Source organism: Sciurus carolinensis, chromosome 1, assembly GCF_902686445.1.
Source record: "Sciurus carolinensis chromosome 1, mSciCar1.2, whole genome shotgun sequence".
Lineage (NCBI taxonomy): Eukaryota > Metazoa > Chordata > Mammalia > Rodentia > Sciuridae > Sciurus > Sciurus carolinensis.
In genome coordinates, this window is record NC_062213.1 from 30,569,313 (window position 1) to 30,591,123 (window position 21,811).

The 21,811-nt window shown below is 35.0% G+C and overlaps 2 protein-coding genes across 5 annotated transcripts in view; one reads left to right on the forward strand and one right to left on the reverse strand.

Annotated features, from left to right (window-relative positions):
- Positions 1-564: 564 nt before the first annotated feature.
- On the reverse strand, positions 565-9,765 carry Eny2 (ENY2 transcription and export complex 2 subunit). Of its 2 annotated transcripts, none has more exons than XM_047551595.1 (5): positions 9,613-9,765; positions 8,125-8,201; positions 4,707-4,777; positions 3,235-3,309; positions 565-826 (listed from the first exon to the last, which is right to left on the reverse strand). In XM_047551595.1, exons 1-5 carry the CDS (start codon positions 9,616-9,618, stop codon positions 750-752), a joined length of 306 nt encoding a protein of 101 aa, XP_047407551.1. In that variant the 5' UTR covers positions 9,619-9,765; the 3' UTR covers positions 565-749. The 2 variants fall into 2 exon arrangements, with proteins under 2 accessions (XP_047407551.1, XP_047407559.1); XM_047551603.1 differs by having other exon boundaries at positions 9,685-9,764.
- Positions 9,766-9,957: 192 nt separating this feature from the next.
- The window catches only part of Nudcd1 (NudC domain containing 1), a 62,676-nt gene continuing 50,822 nt past the window's right edge, over positions 9,958-21,811 (forward strand). Inside the window, exons 1-2 of one of the 3 annotated variants that reach the window (XM_047551585.1) lie at positions 9,958-10,194; positions 19,907-20,061. In XM_047551585.1, the coding sequence (XP_047407541.1) occupies positions 10,077-10,194; positions 19,907-20,061 (273 nt within the window). In that variant the 5' untranslated portion in view covers positions 9,958-10,076. The remainder of the gene's footprint in view (positions 10,195-19,906; positions 20,062-21,811) is intronic. The other 2 variants (XM_047551566.1, XM_047551575.1) reach the window with 2 other exon arrangements.

Genomic DNA, 21,811 nt, shown 5'->3' on the forward strand with positions numbered 1-21,811 from the left:
GGATGGTCAACATTCTCACTTTCCAGCAGAGGTCACATAAGAATAGACAAGAGTCCATTGGATTTGGCAATCCTGATGCCAGAGTAACGCTAATGGGTGAAGATTATTCACCCATTAAGTTCTTTCTTGACCTTAGTATGTGGGGATGCAATTTAGAGTCTGCTTTCAAAGTTCAGATGAGTAGAGTATGTGGGAGGAACTTGGTGTGGAGCCAGCTTGCAAATATTCTCTCTTCCACTAGATGGTAAATTCTTTGAAGCATAAGGAAGGCACATAAAGATGAGTAAGACCCAGTACTAACTCTCAGAATTCGTAACAAATAAGAAATAAAGATAAATAACCATGATACAAGAGGAAGCATTACAATTTATAAAACAGTATGGAGATTCAAAACAAGAATACATATGCAATCAGGAAAGGCTGCTTACTTCTAAGTTGTTAGCACAAACAATTCCACAAAGTAAATACTTAAACCTGTATTCATTCCTGACTTTCTCAACAAATTTAATGAATTAGTAATAAAGACAGAGTCCCATTCATTCCAAACTCCAAGCAAACTTCAAACTCATTCGTGAGATATTTATTAAAATAACACATTTAGGGAAAAAAATCAATACAATGTATACATCATTACTGAAAACTGTATACCATCATACAAAAAAGGATTTTATTTTGGGAAACTGTTTTCTAATTTATGGCAAGTTTTACTTTCAGAAATAAAACACAGAACAACACAATCTAATTCAACCTTAAAGGCTGGCATGCTGAGCAAGGAATGTTCTTATTCTTTGTAGGAGCTCCTTCTTTACACTGTCAGGTACCAGGGCTGAAACAAAAACAAAAACATCAGAGTAAGATGATTCTTGTTGAAACATGTCAATTTGGGATGTGACATCTTATTCAAGATCCCCACTAAAAGAATTTCATGCATAACCCTCATGGTTCAATTAAAAAAATAGGAAAAGATAACTGAAAACAAAGTGAATATTTATAATTCATTATTTTAATGAACTATTCAATATCTAAAGACACTGCACACTGCTATGAAGAAAATATGAGAACATTATTTAAACTAGTGGAGGAGGCCATTTTAAAATACACAGGCTATCACACACTGATAAATTTGACTTAGATACAATATCTCATACTTAGTCAAAATTATCACAAGCAAAGCCAAAAGACATAATGGGAAAACATTCTTCTACAAAAACAAAACAAAACAAAACAAAACAAAACAGATTCTTCTATTGAAGAGCTATTTTAAACTGATAAGGAAAAGACCAGATGACTAACAAAAATGAGCAGAGATGAAAAGGAAAGACACTATTCTTATGTAAGAGGGGCTCAAACTTAAGACAAAAAATAAAAATTAAAACCATACTCAGCATGTTTTAACAATCAGAGACCAAAACTCTATGGTCAATAATAAGAGAAAGCAGACATTTCTTTTATTAGCTGGAGGAAGTATAACCTGGCACATGCTTTGGAAGGTAATTTGGCAATGTCTTATTGAAATAATGAATGCACATACTCTCTTCACCCAGCAAAGATGCAAAAAACTACAATAGTTACATGTTACATTTTAAACTTTCTGAATATTGACCCATATGACTGTTCTCAGAATATTAAACAAAAAATGCAAAAGGGGCAATTAACTAAAACATCTATTTGCTTGTGTTCAACAGAAGTAAAAAATTTCAGATAAAGTTCAATATTTCTACATACAATTATACAACTAACTACATAAATCAAATAAGCGAGATACTTTTTATAAATTGTTTAAGTCTACATAAGAAGACTACATACTGAAAGTCCACTGGAAATGCAGTCAATACATACATGAAAATATTTTAAATTAGAATTGAGAACAGATCATTTGCTTTGGGATAAAGTATAATAAAGGGATAGTGGGAATGAGTTTTTTTTGGGATGAATGTAGTGTCCTGAATGTAGTGGTTGTTACATGCATCATGTATCTATACATGTATATTAACTCTGCACACCAAAAAAGACCAATTTTAGTGTATGCTAAAAAAAAAAAAATCAACCAAACAAACAACCACCAAAACTCTACTCCTGACAATTAAAGAAGACTAAAAGCAGAGAAAAGAAACAATTTATTTTTACTCATCTTTTCTTTAAAAAAAGAAATTTTCATTCTTTATCAGGGCAGTTGCTACACAATGAAATATCCAAGATGCAAGTGGTGAAGGAGAAGCAAGAGATAATCTCTAACCTGTATAACCAATTCCTCAAACAATGTTAACATATTAAGTATAAATTATAGAAGAAAACAGAAAAAGAAATTTGAGAAAATTATACAAAAACATAAATTCACAAGAGGAACAATTTTTTTCTTTTTTCTTTTTTTTAGTTTCCCTGAGACATACTAGAAGAAATAAACCATGTTTTCTAGCTGCAAATCGGCTTTAAGAAATGGTTGAAAAGGATCATGGGATTCTGTAGTTCCTTCTCAGGAGGGAATTAGTGTTCTATGGTAATGTTAAACTTATTTGTTTTTGACACTGAAATTATTGTTACTATTTCTGTGTGAGAAAAACACCTTACAGGTCATCTAATTTACCTGTTTCCATTTATAAATAGAAAATGCCACCAATTTTTTGAAAATAAATGAAAATAATATAGTGAACATCTGAGGTAACATATCATCAGCATTAATATGTTTCCTATTTTTCCCTTCTGTAAGCAAGGTACTTAAGGGAGAAATTAAGAAAGAGGTTGCTCTGAGTCTTAAATATGGATCACCTTGAACATGAAGTTGTGGACTTACAAATTCTTAATTAGAATTCAAGAAGACAGACCTTTATTTATTTTTAATAAGGAAAGAGAGAGCAGAACAATGACTCAGAGGCTGGAGTAAAACTCTGTATTATTAAATATTTAAGTGGAGACAAGCTATATCTGATACAAGATTGTAAATCCTAGCTTCAGGTGATATTTGCCTCTGTAAAATCCCAGATCTGTCTTAATAATTCTATCACTTATGTTGGTATACTGTTTAAGAACACCAAAACATTTTACACTTATTATCTTATTTGTCATATGAGATTGCTAGAGAGGCAGGTAGGCAATTTTAACTCTTTCCACATGAGGCAATGAAAACACCCACATGATTTTGGAAAGGGTACTTTTCCTTATAAAAAGAAACATTTGAATTAGCAAAGAAAAAAATGTCTGCAGTACATTTCCTTTGACATAGATTACACTCCTTACCTCTGCCTTTTGGAGTGATTTCAGCCACCAAGTCATCAACAGTAACGTGTTCTAGTCCTTTTTCTTTAATTACCTCTTATGCAAAAGCAAAAAACAAATCATATCATTTAAAATCATTATCTGTAAGAAAGATTTTCATAAGGAAGGGTTAAAATCATGTTTTTAGAGTATATATTGGTCTTAAAAAAAAAGAGGATACTTCTTTTTTCTTTTCTAAAAAAATTTATAACATTATAAACACATTAGGTATTCTCCTGATTAAGAAGACAAATCTATTCATCTTTCAGCTAAATAACCTGTAACTTAACAAATAACTAATAATTAGGATAAATTTGAACTCTAATATTTATAAAAAGATAGAACTTATAACAGGTCTTATTTTACTATAATCATACCAGCTCTTACCTAAATATAACAGAGGAAATAAAACTTATTATGTGAGTCTAACTTGTAATTTCATAGCTAAAAGTTAAATGTAGAGCTATTTAGTTCTTTTGTCTTCTCTAGGCTGGGCCAAAAGAAATATAAGAGGGGATATGATTAACACCTACTGGATCCCCAGTAGGTGCTTTACATCATTTAATACTCAGTTATATAGTGGACAGCATTTTTCCCACTTCAGACGTGAGGCAACTAAGGCTTAAAGATCAAGGAACCCAGTCCACCTAGTTGAAAATCAGCTCCACCTTTTAGCCATGAAAGTCTGTAAGGTTTCAAAAGTCAGTGCTTTGATTAATTTGCCACATTGCCTTCTTACAGTTAATGTGTAAACAATTTGTTATTTTTAATTGCAGAAAACATTATGATACAATGGAGAGTCATTAAAAATATCCAGAAATCCATTATACCAAAAGCTGAGCCAGAAAGGTGGTTCATCTTAGTGACATGTAATCTATCTAGTGGTATCATCAACAATAGCCAGCAATTTAACAAGTTTCTATTCTATTTATTTTTTAAAGTGTAATTCTTCAAGAACTTTTATGGGTGAATTTTGTAAAAGAACACTGTTAAAGACAAGAAATATAATTCCTTTAAGTCTTCTAACTCTCAAGAGCACAATTTGTTATGAAGTGAAAATATATTAGGAATACTGTTCTTGAAAAACAGGTTTTTTTTCCCCCTTTCAGTTCTGGGGACTGAATCCAGGGTCTTATACTCGCTGGGCAAGTACTTGACCACTGAGGTACATCCCCAGTCCAGGAATCCATTTTGATGGCAGAGGAAACCTTGAGTACTCATGCCTCACTTGTCTGAAGAGACACACAAAAAAATTCCTGAACATTTAGGAATCAGGTCTACACATACTTTTAAAAAGAGGAAATCACTGCTGCAAGATTCAGTCTCCTATTGTTTAAAATTACGGTGGAGTATTTCGACTTTAAAATACTGAATATACCTTTTTCATAGTGAAACCCAGACTAACCCATTTCAAACCAGTGGAATTAGTTTATTTTTAAAGTTAAACTGATTACCTTTACAGTGTGCCTTCAACTGATCCTTCCAGCCACATTCAATTAATTTAGCTCTCAGCAACTCTTTGAGGCTGTTGAAAAAGAAGTGTTTTCAAAGTAAAGAGCAATGTACATCTTAGATAAGAAAATCTGAAACAAAGGTTCAACCACTGAACTTAAAATTCCCTGCTTTTCAGCTGGTCCCAAAATGTTGTGGCCAAACTTCTTTCTATCACTGAATGGTTCTTTGGACTTATACAAATCATTCAAATTCTGGGCCCTGAATTTCATTTGGGTCTCATTTAAAAGTAAAACTAAATGCAAAGGAGGGGTTACAACAGTTTTCAAGAAGTTCTGTTCTTCGGCACCTCTGAAAACTTCAAGTTCCAAAACCCACTCTTTGACTACAAATTCTTATTCTTTAACTCTTATTTCCCTGCTATATCTCCCTCTAACCTTACAGACTGCACCCCCAACATACATTTTAATAATTCAGTAGCTCACATGCATACCATAATTAATAGTAGTTTCTTTTTTTTTTTTAATGGCAGAAAATGGCATATATTGCAACTAATGGCATCATGAATGCTATAAAATATTTCATTATTTTTTGGCCACATAACACTGTTAGAAATCCTCACTTATATCATTTAATTTCTCAGTTTATACATGTCATGTAACAAACCAGATTCTCTTTCCCTGCAAATTGCTTCTCTGTGCATATTCCTAGAGATCCACTAAGTGACATTTTCATTTTGATCTTTCAGTCACAATAGAGCTAAAACCCATCTTTGTATTTTTCTCCTACTCCATCTTTTTTCCTTCTCAAAATAACTCCATTCTTTTGGTTCTTTGGACTGGAAACTTTGGCAGCACCTTTCACTCAGTTCCCTTGTTAACTCTTCATATCCAATTCATGAGGATATCTTATAGGTTTCAGTTTTAAATATATACCTAGTATTCAAATGTTTGTCACCATCTTCATCAATATCCTAGTTTAAATCACCATCTTTTCTTTTCTGGACTGTTAACCCAACTTCCTAAGTTGTCTCCCTTCTTCTTCCGTTGTGCATTTCACTATCCTCCACTGCTCAAAATCCTCCAGTGCTTTCACAATTTACCCAGAACAAAATTCCAAGACTTTACTACAGCCTAAATGATCCTGCATGATCTGCTTTCTCCCCAGCTGTGTTCCTGACTTATCTCCTTTCTCCTTACTCAACTCATGCAGTCTCTTTAGCTTCCATGTATTTCTCAAAAATGGCAGGCAAGCTCATCTCAGGACCTTGGCTCTTGGAATTCCCCCACTTCCTCAAATCTTTCTGATCTGTTGGCAGTGAAACTTTCTCCCCAAAATATCACCTCCCCACACTTATTCTCTGCTTTACTATTTCCATAGCACTCATCGTCATCTGACATATTACACATGTATTGTCTGTCTCCTCCCATTAGAGCGTAAGTTCTACAAAAGAACAGACTTCCTTTTGTTGATTATGTCTCCAGCACCTCATAGGGTAAGTCATGTGATAGAAACTTGGAAACTAAGCTGCACAAATAAAAACAAACAAACAAAAACAACATATAATTCCCTCTACTTACTACTTAGCTGTACTATCTTCTCAAGTTTCCCAAGGCATTATTCTTGATGACTCCTTCCTCATATCCAATTTTTAAAAAACTTTTATGTTCTCCTTTCCATTTTTGCTGTTTTTCTTTTCAACCCCAATATAATCTTCTAAGTCATTTATCTGCCTCCTATCTTGAAAGTCTATCCCCACACAGTCAGAATACAATTTGTAAAGTATAAATATGATCCCTTTCTTATAATCTTTCAATAATTCCCATCATCCAAGGATAAAGTTACCAATGAATGTTTTTGCAAATCAGAGCATCCATTTCCTGACCTTTCTTTGATTAAAAACAAAACAAAACACTGTCACTCTCAGTATATAAATCTGGGTAAGGATCTGATGATGGAATATGACCTAGTCAAGGCTGATCATAACTTGCCTATTACCTAAGTAAGATGGTAATCAAACTAGGTCCTTTATTCAACAAGGGAGTCTAGGCAGTGAAATATAAGTTTGAACTGCTAATCTCTGCCACCTGTTTGAGAATGAAGTCAACAACTGAGGAAAGAGAGATGAGAGAAGAAAAGATATATTCTTGGCAATAATTTTTGCATGCCCGGATTCAATGATATATGAAGTAACTTTGAACCTTAGATATTTTAATTAGATGAGCTTATATGTTTCCAATAGTTAAGCCAAATTCTGCATTTAGTTTCTGTTATTTTAAGTTGAAAGAATTCTAACTCATACAAAATCCATACTTCTTCTGTCCACTCTTCCAGCCACATGCTTGTACACTTTACCTCTAGTTTTCACCTAGAGTTTTGTAGTATCCAGAGAATTAATCGTGTTGTACCAAGCTCTGTGACTTTGCACATGCCATTCCATCTATGTAGAACACCCTCTCCTTTACTGACTTAGAGAACTGCTAATCCTTCTAACCCAGCAGAAGCATCTTTTATTATTCTGTGAGATCTTATCCATTCCCTTAATCCCCAGGTAGAATTGAAAAGATTCTTCCTGTTCTACACATATATATTTCTCTTTCAAACATATATATATGACCTTGCTTCTAGGAGTCTTACTGATCCTCATCCCCTTCTCTACATTTCTAAACCTGTTCCTTCTTTAAATATTTACTTGACCAATTAGGTGTCAGGTATAGCATTAGACTCTGGGGATAGAAAGGTGTTTTCGTTATCATAGCATTTGGATTATAATGACAGCTATGCACAAGTAAAGCAGGTAACTAGAATACGTGATTAAATGGTATGACAGAACAAAGTATTTGGGATTCCATAATTAGATTCCTTGAAAAAAAAAAAAAAGTTAAGACCTGAGAGATGAACTAGAATTTACTAAAAATGAACAGAAGGAGGAGAAATAGTTCAGAGAAAAGAAATGGCACATGCTGCTCCAAGGTTGTTTTATCATGTTGTCTCTCTGTGAAAACCCGGGTAACATTATGTCTTCAACTGTAGCTATCTTTTTTTTTTTTTTTGGGTGCTGGGGATCGAACCCAGGGCCTTGTGCTTGCAAGGCAAGCACTCTACCGACTGAGCTATCTCCCCAGCCCCCAACTGTAGCTATCTGAGTACATTTTTCTTCTCCATTATATTATACATTCTTTAAGAGTCATTTCTGCCTTGTCTTTAATACATTGCCTGTGTCTCTCCAAATCTTACAATGCAATGTTGCACCTAAATAATTTCTAATAGCTGTTAGGAACAGAAATTTTGATAATCTCAACTTTCTGTAATTCTTTTCACTGAGATGTTTTGTTTGTTTCTTGATATTTAGAATCTTATAGCATAATATAACTATTAAAGATAGTAAAATGCAATTTAATAACACAATCTATTACTTACCGCTCTCTTTCTCCAGTTTCTATTAACTTTTGGTTAATTGCTGCTCTCATCTGCGCATCTTTGTTCATCTTGCTAACCTGGACATCAACATATATGTTCAGACATAGAACATTTATAAAGCATTTTCTTCTAAATTCTCTGGGCAATTATCCTAACAGATTTAATATTCTATCAACTTGAGGGAAGATAAATTTCAAGAGTAATACTTGTATCATCATTCTCAATATAATTTACTATATTCCAAATAATATTGATGTACTCACTAAACAATTTTCTTCCCCCATATGTCCTTATTAATGAATCTAAAGATAACTATTATTATTGTAACATTTATTAAACACTTAAGTACCTAGTACTCTGGATTTTTTAAAAATCACATTTAATTCCCCTAACTTATTACAAATTTACTTATTTTTTTTATTTTACAGATGAGGAAACTGAGGCACAGAAATAGAAAATAGTGAAAGCAAAATTTCAACTCAGGTACTTTGTTCCTAGAAGCCCCCAAACACTTTAACTGCACATCATAAATGACTGCGGATCATTTCTGCACCTTAACTGCATTCAAAATTCGGGAAAGCCATACCTAAATATTGGTACAAGATAAAAAAAAGTATTACTGAAAAACAAAACCATCAGATAAGACTCTAAGTGCTTTACTTTACTCTGCACTAGGATTCGGAATTACAACTGCTACACTAGCTGTAAGTCTATAAGCGTTTCGTGTATTATCAAATTCAGTATTCTCGGTGGGTTAAGTGGAAAACAAATAGCAAACTAACTCTTAACTTAGAAAATTCTCAATTTTCAGCAAAAGCAGACAAACAAAATCAAAATGGAGTAGAAAGGAGAGTGTGGTTAGGTTCTGGGGGCATTCAAAAGTTTCAATCAAACTTGGAATAAGCTTAAGCTTTCCCACAGAATCTGTCACTAACTTGTCACTTTTCATGTCTCCCACTTCTTCTATATGAAAACTCACACTGGAAATGAGTTTTTAGGTTTTTTTTTTTTTTTTTTTTTAAAGGAACAAGGAAAAAGAAAGACTTGAGAAAGAACTAAGAAACGTTTACTTTTGTAGTGGGAGGCTAACGTTTCCAAAATAACTACAAGGTCTAACCAGTACCATACCAGGAATACAGAACTTGATCTCGCCGTGGCCCCTGAAATACGGATAGTGACCTTGGACAAGTCACTTAATTCCTAAAGGCCTCAGTTTTCTCACTGGTAAAACAAGGGCACTAGGGGATACCTCCGAGTTCAGACATTCTTGGGGAAAATAGAACAGGGCGGAGACAGCTGGAGAGGCGGGAGGGGAGGAGCCAGAAAACAAAGCGAGGACTGGCTCCAGGCCAACTCCAGTAGCACGCCCTGTCGGAGAGCCCTACAGGCCCGCGAGCGCGGGTCGGGGAAGCTAACGAAAGACAGCACATCGAAAGGAGCCTGGGCTGGGCCCGGGTCCCGGCCCTGAGGACCACGGGCATAGCTCACCACCATCACCGCGGGCGAGGGCCGTCCCTTCCCAGCGACGAAATGACCCTTGCGCTGACGACCGTTACCTACCACACTCTTCAGCTGCCCGGACTTAGACCCTCAGTAGCTCGGGCACCTAAGCATACAGAAAGCTAGAACACGCATTTCCGGGGCGGGGTCTCTCCACCCTGCCTATAAAGTAAGAATTTAACTAGCGCGGGCCGCCTCCTGGTCGCTCAGCCCGCTGGGTAACAGAGTCCAGGTCCTGCCGTTGAGCGGGCCTTAAATTCCCGGGAAACTACAGAACCCAGCATGCAACAGGGTCCGCTTTCTCGCGCTCACTACATTTCCCAGAAGGCATTTTGCGCCGCAGTGTTTTCTGGGATGGGAACCACGCCGCTTCCTTGCCTCAGTTTCAGGAGTGAAGCGCGGATCTTTCAACAAGAGCTTTATTAATTCCCACGCTTGGACCTTAGAAGGAGATGGAGGTGGCTGCTAATTGCTCCCTGAGGGTGAAGAGACCTCTGTTGGACCCCCGCTTCGAGGGTTACAAGCTCTCTCTGGAGCCTCTGCCCTGTTACCAGCTGGAGCTTGACGCAGGTGGGAAGCTGTGGCGACCCCTCACACTCCCTTTGCTCTTTCGGCTGTTACCGGCCCGAGCCTTCCCGCGTTTTCTTTCGTTGTACTGGGGCAAGCAGAGCAGCATGGCCTTCATCACTGCCCGGGGTGCAAACAGGGTGGTTACCTCTGGAGAATGATGCCCATCCCAGAGTCCCGTGAAAACCGCTTTCGTGCGGATCTTCACCGGTGGGACCGCGGGCCTGACCTCGGCTCGGAGGTCGGGCACGCGGGTTATGCCTGGACTCGGGCCGCCGGTCCATTGCTGGCTGGCCCTGCTTGCTGTGGGGAAAGCTGAGGATGTTCTTCCTAGAACGTTGTCTGTTAGCGTGTTAGCTGAGAAGCCACACCTCCTTGGAAAACCCCCAACGCCTGTTTTCCTTTGACGCAGAGCCATTTCTTAGAGGAGAAACTTACATACCTGTCAGAGCATTTTCAGTTACCCAAGCCCTGGCACACTGAGGACTCTGTTGTAGAAAGAACATCAATAGAACTTTATGAGGAAAGGTGATTTTGTAATTACGCTGCTGATTGTTTTGTTTTAGTAACCACATTGCTACTAATTCTTTTATTAGTAGCTGGCCAGAATATTTTCATTGTAAAAGGTACATTTTCGTTAATGATAGAACGCAGAGATGTGCATTTTTTTTTTTCCACATAAGAGGGTTTAATAAGAAAACAGAGTGTCTCCCCGCAGGCAAGAGAGAAAATGAGAGGAAAAGAAAGGGAAAGAGAAAGGGCGCGCGCAAGAAAGAGTGGAATAAGCGAGGAGGAGAGAGAAAGCAAGTCAGGGGGAGACTGCATTTTTTAACACACCTCTGCTGATTCTGGTGCCGGTTGTCAGTGAGTGGATCACACTTTTGAGAAATACGGATCCAGAGTTAATTAGTAGACGTTATAGTATCAAAGAAGTGTTTATCCATTTATGAAATTCAAAAACATCTATAGAGGACCTGTTCTGTTATATGCCAATGTTATCAAGATGAATAAGACACAATCCAAAAATGGATAATATAACTGTTGTTTGATTAGGAAGAAAATACCAAATAGATAACCATTAAATAATGTGGGAAGGCAATGATGGATATATGTACAAAATACAATGGTAATTCTTGAATAACTAGCCAGTGGATCTGGGCCAGCTTTCTGGAGAAGTTGTTATCTAGGTTGCGCTATGAAGGATAGGTCATAGTTAACGAAAATGAGACAAGATAATTTTGAGTTTTCATTTCTTTTCCTCCTTTTCCACCTTTTGTTTCTCCCCATTTTCAGTCTCCATCTCCTTGTCAATAAATAGTACCACCATATTTTGTTAGCTGATGCATTGGGAAAAAAACTAAACAAAACCCAAAAAGTACTCACTGTTGCTGACAAATTCATAGGTTATCTACGTGATTCTTTTAGTCCTGGCTGGGCTCTTTCATTCATTTTTGTTCAGGTTTGGGTCTGCTAGGCAGCTGTGCTCATCTTGACTGGATTTCTTCATCTGTTTGGGAGTTCTTTGGCTATCAACTGATTTAAGACCATTTCAGATGACCTTTGCTTAACTCTCCTTGTGGTCTCTCATCTTTCCACAGGCTAACTCAGTCTCTTTCAAGGATGTGTGTAGAGTGCATAAGTGCTTTTTTAGTCTGCTGCTTGCAGCAAGTTTGTTGCTCCACTGGTCAAAGCAAATCAAATAATCAAACTTAGAGTCAGTATGGGAAGGTCATACTAAAGGGCATAGATCCAGGGAGGCATAAAAATTGGGATTGTCAATGTAAGCTTGTTCCTGTTGGAGTATTTCTTTGTTAAGTCCCCAGTTCAATTGTCAGCATTTGCCCTAAGCTCTGATTTTGACTCCTCCATGTCTCCTAGTCCGAATCATGATTTTCACTTTCCTAAAATATAGTAGTTTCCTGACTAGCCTTCCTGCTTTCACTTTAGAGATCCTTCATTTCATTTTCCATAAGGTGGATTGCAAGTTCCAGGCTAGACTGGGCAACTTAGTGAGACCCTTCTCGAAATAAAAATTAGAAAGGGCTGGGCATGTGGCTCAGTGGTAAAGCCTCCCACTGCCTAAATAAATGAATAAATTAATTTACTTTATTAAAATCACACTGTCTCCCCTCCCCTACATTTCACAGTGTTGGTCTTAGAATCTGTGTTTAGAAGGCAAAACTGGAGTTAATGTGGTGCTGTTTGAGGTTTTTTAAGTATAAAGGGAAATGAACAGATTTGGTGGTTAAATCATTTACCCTCTGGCTCTATAATTGTTTGGAAGACCAGAGGAATGGAGACAAGAAGTCTGAAGGCTTTTGTAATAGTTAACATTAGAGGTTTTCATTAAGAATTACTTGAGAACAAAAGAAACAACAACAAAAACAAAAAAAGAATTACTCAAGGATGAAGAAGAGGTTAATTCTTTACAAAACTATCATTTCTAGTGATAGTAAGGTATACTTGAGGAGCTCCTGATAATTTGTTATCCTAACAAATGATTTGTTATCCTAACTCAAGGAGTTTAATTTAGCAAACCTTTGGTTGGACCCTTGGGTGTGTGAAATACTATGTTTAAGATATGAGGATGCAGATGTGGTTTTCTGGTCTCAAAGAACTTGGTTGTCTTAATATTATTAAATTGTCCTGGAACTCCCCCTGCTACATAAACAGTAAATATTACTTTGTCTTTTTCTATTCCATAAAACTAAGGAAAAGGTGGTGGGAAATGGGTAGGGAGGGAAAAAGTGCTGGGGAGTCATATTGGCCAAATTATATTATTATGTTGTTATATTGTGTGCATGTATGAATATGAAGCAATAAATCCCACCATTATGTATAACTATAAAGCACCAAAAAACAAAAACAAAAACAAAAACATGGAAAGAGGGGAAAAAAAAAAGCAAGACATTTTTTCCCTAAAATTGTAATTGTCTTTTGATCCAGCAATTCCATGTCTGGGCATTTATCCTATAGATATCCTTTCCTTAGAATCTTCATTTAGTAAATCTTTTTATGTTTCCCCCTTATATTTCACCTGACTAATTTGTACACTTTATTCTTTCATGTTGGTTTATATGCTTCTTCCTCAGGGATTCCTTTCTTGACTACCTAGTTAGAATATATACTGTAAAATCTGTACAAGTTAGAATCTGTTCTGTACTTTCCTATGGTACCCAGTACTTTGTGAACACTTTGCTGCATTTAGAATCTGCTTTTGTGCCAAGACTCTTAGTTCTGTATTGTGTCCCTGTGTCCATCTTTTTCGGTGCTTTGTCTCCAGAGCTGGAGGTTGCTTGACTGAGTAATGGATGATTTTGTATCACTTCCACATTAATCAGTTTTGTTGAGAAATAATTGACAATAAACTGCATGTATTTAAAATCTACAATTTAGTATGTTTTGGTGTGGATACACCCATGAAGTCACCATTATCAAGAAGCTAAACTTAGCTATCATCCCCAAAGGTTTCTTTGTGCCCTCTGTAACTATCCAGCTATCCCTCTGTTCTTCCCCATATTCCTCCCTTTCCCAAGCAACTGATATGCTTTCTGCCACTATAAATTAGTATGCATTTTCTAGGATTTTATACACATGGAATTATATTCTGTATACCTTTTTTATCCCCCTGGTCTGGCTTCTTTTACTCATTGTGATTATTTTGAAATCACTCTTGTTGCATGAGAGGGGTATTAGAATCTGTGCCTATGATTGTGAATTTATTTCTCCTTGTAGTTTTGTAAATTTTTCATTTTATTTTTTGTAGGGGTACCAGGGATTGAGCCCAGGAGGGCACTTGCTTAACCATTGAGCAATATCCCAGCCCTTTTTATTCCTACTTACTTTTTTGAGGTAGGGTCTCACTAAGTTGCTCAATGCCTTGCTTAATTGCTGAGGCTGACATTAAACTTGCAATTCTCCTACCTTAGCCTTCAGAGCTGCTGGGATTACAGGCTTACACACCCACACTTGACTAATTTTACCAATTTTTACATCATATATTTGAAACTTTGTTGTTAGCTTCATAAACATTATGTTCTGTCTCTTTTTGTTAACTATTTTGTTTTAGTTGTAGGCGGACACAATACCTTTATTTTTATGTGGTGCTGAGGATTGAACACAGGGCCTCACGCATGCGAGGTGAGTGCTCTACCACTGAGCCACAACCCCAGCCCTATGTTCCCTTTTTTAAAAAAATTTGTTTTTGTAGTTGTAGATGGACAGAATGTCTTTATTTTATTTATTTTTATATGGTGCTGAGAATCGAACCCAGTGCCTCATACATGCTAGGTAAGTACTCTGCCACCCAGCTACAGCCCCAGCCCCCATGTGTTGATAAATTGACTCCTTTATCATTATGAAATAACTTTTATCCTTAGCAAGATTTTTTTAGTTTTTTGCTCTAAAGTCTGTCTGATATTAAAGTAGTCACTTTAGTTTACTTTTGATTAATTTTAGCATGGTATGTGTATATATGCATACACACACACACACATACATACATATACACGTGTGTTTTATTTTATTTTTTTTACTTTGTTGAGGCTATTAGCTGTAGTTTTTTATTATTTTAGTAATCACTTTAGGGTGTGTAATATATATCCTTAATTTATTATCCTACAGGTTACATTTAATGATAGTGTTATTTACCACGTAGTGTAAGAACCTTATACTTTTATACATTTCTTCCTGGTCTTCGAGCTATTGTTATACATTTTAGTTTTACATATTATTATAAATTTCACAATACATTATTTTTATTTAAATAATTATCTCTTAAAGAAATTTAAATAAAAAAATCTTGTGTATTTAAACTTATATACTTGCCATTTCTGGTGTTTTTCATTCATTTATTTAGATCCATATTTTTGTCCGTTGTAATTTTCCTTCTGCCTGAGTGAATTTAATATTTCTTATAGTCTGGTGATTAATTCTTTCCGCTTTTGTAGTTTGAAAAAAATATTTTGCTTTGGTTCTTCCAAAGATGTTTTTGCCATGTATAGAATTTTAGGTTGACAATTTTTCTTCTTTAATTCTGTAAAGATTTTGCCCTACAGTCTTCTTGCTTGTTTTATATTTGATGAGAAATCTGACATTATCTTGTCTTTGTTGCTCTGTATATAGCATATCTTTTTTCCTCTTACTGTTTTTAAGATTTTTCTATTTTACATTGGTTTTGAGCAGTCAATAATGATATATACCTAGGTGTATTTTCTTAATTCTCATTCTTGGGGTTTGCTGAGTTTTAAACTGTGGGTTTATAGTAGTCTTCCAAAGTTTTCTCTTTGCTCTTTCCTTAAAGAACTTTATTTACCCATTCTGGAAGTTCATCAGTATCCCTTTTATCCTGCATTCTTTTTTCTTTTTTCTTTTGAATAGTTTCAGTTTTTCATGCCTTTAACTTTATTAATTTTTCTCTTTTGCTTTGTTAATCTCATTAATCCCATTTGTCTATTTTTCCTTTTAGACATTGTTGTTCTTAATCTCTGGAAGTCTGATTTAAATCTTTTTCTATCTTTCATGCCCCTATTTATTATTTTGAACATATGGAATATACTTGTAATAACTGTTTTAATGTCTTACTCTGCTAATTATACCTTTTATATCAGTTATGTGTTGGCTTCTTATTGATTGGTCGTTCTTATTATGGGTTTTTTTTTTTTTTTTTTTTCTTTTCTCCTTTGATTAGGTATCAGAAATTGTGAATTTACCTTATTGAATGCAGGCTATTTTTGGATTCGCATAATATTTTGAACTTTTTTTCTGGATTTTAGTTTAGCTGCTTGGAAGTAGATTAATTCCATTGAGTCTTGCGTTTTAAGATTTGTTAGGCTGGTCTGGAACAATGCGTAGTCTAGGGCTAACTATTCCTCACTACTGAAACAAGGCTTGCTGTGTGCTCTGCCTAGTATCCCACAACTTAGAGGAGTTTCTTTCCATTCTACTTGTTGGGCCTAGTCACTTTGTAGTCTTCTGTGAGTGTCCAGTATCATTCCCTGTAATCTTTCATTGGTTTGGGTTTGGGTCCTACTTCAGGGAGAACTCTGCCTATCTCTAGGATTTGCCTCTCTTTTTAATACTTTGTCTAATCAACTGTAAGCTTCCATGGTTTCCCCGGACTTTCAGATCAATCTGCCAGGTTCTACCTCACTTTCCCATTTTTTATGCCATGATCTGGAAACTTCACAAAACTTTGTAGGCAGGAGCAGTGGTAGGGTTCACCTCATGTGTTTTGGGTTTCTTAGGGAACATTTTTCTGTCACCTGTTGCCGAGTGCCTTGGAAACCGTTGTTTCATGTAATTTTGTCTGATTTATTTTTTCTTATTGGTTATTTCTGATGGAAAACAAAACTGCTTTCTATTCCTTTTTGACTACAAACAAAAATTGTTCTATATAAATTTTTAAGTGAAAACATAATTTCTCTAGGAGAGTTCACTATAAAACTCCTATCTACACTATGTAGGAAAATATGGGGAAGATGACCAGCTGAATGTGTTATAATCCCAGAAGCATTTTATAAAATAGTTTCATGGGAGCAGTACTTCTAACTTAGGTGCCCTCTTTTGTAAGAGTTGCTTTAGAACTCATTATACATATTTGTACTCTTTTCTTTTTATATCTTCATACACAAATAGCAAACCAAGTAGAAGATAAAAAGACAGTTGATTCATTGGGTTGATTTTAGAAGGTGAGAGGTCTAAGAAGTGACCTTTGTAAGTTATTATTCTTTGCTTCTCCCATGCTTTTTTAAAACTAATGTGTTTGGAAAAATTTTAGATCAGATCATATTTAATTGATGTCAGAATTTGGCAAGTTCATGTGGTTCAACATAATAATATACTTTGAAAGGACAAGAAACAGTAGTGGATACCATCCTTAGCACCATTAGCATAAGAGTCCAGTCTGTTTTACTTACTCGCCACTGTAGGCCCAGAGCCATGCTCAGTGTCTGGCACACAGTAGATATTTAATGAATAACTTAGGAATGAAAAAATGTAGATTTTTAAGGCTCTATGAGACCCTGATAGTTTTTTTAAGTTTTATAAGGTTTTTGGGAGAAAGATTTAGTGAGTTTGCCTTCTTGTTGGGCCCTAGTCTATAAAAAAACTAAGGAGGATTTTTATCAAAGCTAATTTATTACTAATATAAAATAATATTTAATAAAACTTTTTTTTTTTTTTTTTTTTTTCCTTTTTGGTACCCAAGCAGCCAGGCAAGGTGGTGTAGCCTGTAATCTCAGTGACTTGGGAGGCTGAGGCAGAAGGATTGCTAGTTCAGAGCCAGCCTCAGCAACTTGCAAGGCACTAGGCAACTCAGTGAGACCCTGTCTCTAAATAAAAAATTTAAAAAAGGACTGGGGATGTGGCTCAGTGGGTAAACACCCCTGGGTTCAATCCCAGGTACCAAAAACAAACAAACAAAATAACAAACAAACAAAAAACAAACCTACTGCACTAACTTCTTGTAAAAAGGTTCCTCTTCAACTATTCCAAAGATCCCAACAGAGCATAGTTTCCCTGCCTCATACTCACTTTCTTGGGAAGACTCTACAAATGAGTTTGCTGGTGTTTAAGCTTTATCACATTCTGGACACTGCTTTTTTCCTTTCATGTGTTCTGCCTCCGGTCTTTGTACTCTCAAGAAGATCGATGTGATAAATGTAGTTACAACTTTTCATTTCTCATTTAAGGCTAGAGAAGCAGCCTTTTTATGCACACTAAGAGAGTTTTACAAACTAGTAAGCATGCCCTGTGTCCTAATAATTTACATAGATTATCTTGTTGAAATGCAACAACTATATCAAGGTCTTTTAACTGGTTTCCAGAGATCAGCGAGTTTGCAGCTGAGATGTTTAAGGCAAAAAGCTAAGAAACTTCTGACCTGTTCATGATTATTGAGGACTCGTTACTCCCATAGGAAGAACACATATTTTTTATATTATTATTTAATGTTAAACCTCTTTGGGCTATTACGTTCTCATGGACATTTCCAGCATGATTCAGTTTCATCCACACAGAGGTCCTAAAAAAAACTGATAATTGTTTTCTTCCTAATTCATAGAATATTTTTTTGTTAACCATTCCTTGCAAGTAAACACTTCCTCATTTTAACAGTAAGTTTCCTCAACTTCTGTCAAGTCTCACAAAATTATGATTTTTTGTCTGAAGTGTTCCTAATGGATCTTCCTGAATTTATCTCTGCTTTGTTCCAGTTTATTTTCTACATTATATTTATAAGTACTCTCTTAAAAACTCACATCTTAACTTTCCTGCTAAAATTCTAATGAATTCTTATTACAATGGGTTTATCAATAAAGAAATAAAGATAAGGACTTTCACAGTTGGGTTTATCAATAAAGAAATAAAGATAAGGACTTTCACAATCTAACTCCTCCTGCCTAGTTCTCTAACTTCATTCATCTTTAGTCATTCTTTCTAACAGCTGTTCTTGTTCTGTATGTAGCCAGTATGGTCTTTTGGTTCTTTGAACGCATGTTTTTCCTCCTACTTTTTTTGTTTTTTTTTTTTTACTCAGAAAAAGTACACAGGTATATATGGATGTGTGAGTACATTTATTCTTATCTTTTGTTTTGGCTTAATACTTGAAAAGTTTTCTTTACTCTCCCAAATAAAGCTCACTACATTGTGTGTGCTTTAATAACCAGTAATTTTTCTTTATAACATCACAGTTTAATTATATAAAATTATGCTATAAAATTTATGTGATAAAGTACTGCCCATTTCTTCACTTAATCCTAAGTGTTAAGAAGATAGACAATGTACTCTTTGCCACTGTGTTATTGGTACCTATTAAAATATTTGCTAAATAAATGAATAAATGTAAATTAGCCAGGACTCAAGTCAGGTATTAGAAGTAGGAAAAATTAAGTATTCTGGGAGAAGAAAATAGTTGCAATTAGAATATAGTAAAGTAAGTTTTATATCAAGGTAATATATTGGCCCATTGTAGTCTACCTACATATTTCTTGTTGCAGAAATTAATTCCAGGTCATGGGTAGCACTGAGCTGTAAGAGTTCTTATCTGCATGGAGGGGTAAGGAAGAGCTTGAGAAGAAGAGAACATGTATGGCAGATTTAAAATTATGGAGGCAGCTAATGTTTTAGTAAAGAATTCCCTTTTCTGTAAGTAGGAAGCCTTGTGTCTATTCCAACTATGACACTGTTTTGTTCTGTACTATTGGAAAGATTGGCATGATATTGGAGAAGTTGCATTTGGTATTTATATTTATTTCCATAACTGTGTAGTGATAAAATAAAAACTTTCTCTTTATTTCTGAATGTGTCATAAAAATGAAGATATAATAGAAATAGAAATATTTAAAATTATAGAAAAACACTGTATAAAATTGGGCTTATTATTTGCCCCAAAGAAAGGAAAACCTTCACTTTTAGAATTTCTGTTCTTAATTATAAAAGGTACCTAAAAGAAAAAAAGATTTATGACTTTAAAAGTCCTATCTACTGTGGTCACTATATCCTAGGTTCTAAAGAGTATAACCATGTCCTTTTACATAGTCATCTGCACACAGTGCATATTAGGTACCCAGAAATTATTTCTGAGTCAATCATATAGTGAATTGCCCTGAAGCAGCCTTTGTTATTGGCATGATGATTTATTTGCCTTTTAGGTATTCTATGAAGGGAACAATCTGAAAAAAACTCTTGATGATAATGTTTATTTATTATATTTCAGCTGTGGCAGAAGTAAAACTTCGTGATGATCAATATACACTGGAACACATGCATGCTTTTGGGATGTATAATTACCTACACTGTGATTCATGGTATCAAGACAGTGTCTACTATATTGATAACCTTGGAAGAATTATGAATTTAACAGTGATGCTGGTAAGAAAAACGTATAGTATAAAATAATATAATTTATCCAGTTCTATTTGATCTTTAATTTTTCCTTTGATTCTGATATCCAGGCAATTAAGGTACATATAACTTTAGTGACTGCATTTCTGCTTTATTCAGTTTAAATTTTATCCTTTGTTCCTGTTATCCTCAATTATTTATTCCTATCCACTCCCATCATTATGTCATCTCTCTAATTGAATTTACAAGTGTGGATGTAACTGTTCTAGTTGCTTTTTCCCATGTGATGTGTTTTTACTTTTAGTTGTTACATTGGTTATTTTTAACTATATAATTGGGTAAAACATTTAGGATTGTTTGATCCACTGTAAATTGATTCTTTTAGTATTATAAAATATCTCTCTTTATCTGGGGAATAAATTTGTCTCCAAATTTTCTTTGCTTGATATTAGTATAGTCATTGTTGACTTTTAAAAATTATCTTTTTCTTTCAATTTATCAGTGTTTTTGCAGGGGAGGGTCACACCTGGGGCCTCATATAGGTGAGGTAAGTGCTCTAACACTGAACTACATCCCTAACCTTTTTCTGATTTTATTTTGAGATTGGTTCTTGCTAAGTTGCCCAGACTAGCTCCATCTTGTGATCGTCTTGCCTTAGACTCCTGAGTAGCTGGTATTGCAGGTGTGCACCACATTTGCTGACTATCTTTACCTACTGCATTCTTATTTTTAAAGTGTATTCCTTACAAAAAGCCTGCAGTTTGTTTTTCTGTTAAATGCAATATGAAAGTCTTTATCGTTTCATTGTAGGGCTTAATATGTTTATATTTGATTTAATTACTGATAGTCTCAGGGTTTGTTATATCTTGTTATTTCTTTTCAGTTTATTCTATTCTTTGTTCCTTGGTGTCTATGTTCATACTTTTTGGAGGGCTTAATTGACATTCTTCTTTTTATTTTCTTAAAATTCTATTTGATTTTCTCTTTTGACTTTGTTCTAAGCCTGTTAGTATTTTATTTATAATGACCAATTTAGAGATTATAGCATTTGTCCTTAGTTTATCATAGTCTGCCTCTAATATGTATAAAAGCCTTACAGTAATATAACTCCTTTTACTTTCTCTCTCATCCCTTTGAGCTATTTTTGTCATGTTTTATATCTTCATGTTGTAAACACCATAATACATTGTTAATATTTTTGCTTTAAATAGCCAGTAATCTGTCCATTGTTTTCTAACTACTGTCTGCATCTGCCAGTCCTCTTATACATTGTATGTACAAGGTAGTCTATTTAATTTGCTTGTCTAATCTTATCACTTCTTTCTTAAATTTTTGCAAAATCTACACTTTTTAATTTTAGAAGATAAGATGCTCATTTAATTTCAAAAACAGAAAATTAAAAATAATATTTAGTGACATCTTCTTGACCCGTTTATCTGTCCTGTCTTCAGTATTCATTTTCCTGCAACTTTTTTAAAGTTTCTTGTTTGTTCTCTCAGAGGTAATGGGTTTTTTTTTTTGTTTATTGTTTTTGCAAGTATAAACACAAAGTGAAATACATGTTCTTAAAAATGTATATGTTCTTAAAAACACACAAAGTGATATATATATATTCTTAAAAGTAAAAAGTTTTCCTTCTGTTACATACAGTTCATAATGCTTTCTCTTCAGCCTTGTCTTCTACCACTTGTACAATATTCAAGCAATACCAAACCCTTGCAGTTCTTGAGACAAGCCCTGTATCCTGTTGCCACTTTTCTTATGTAATTACCCCTAC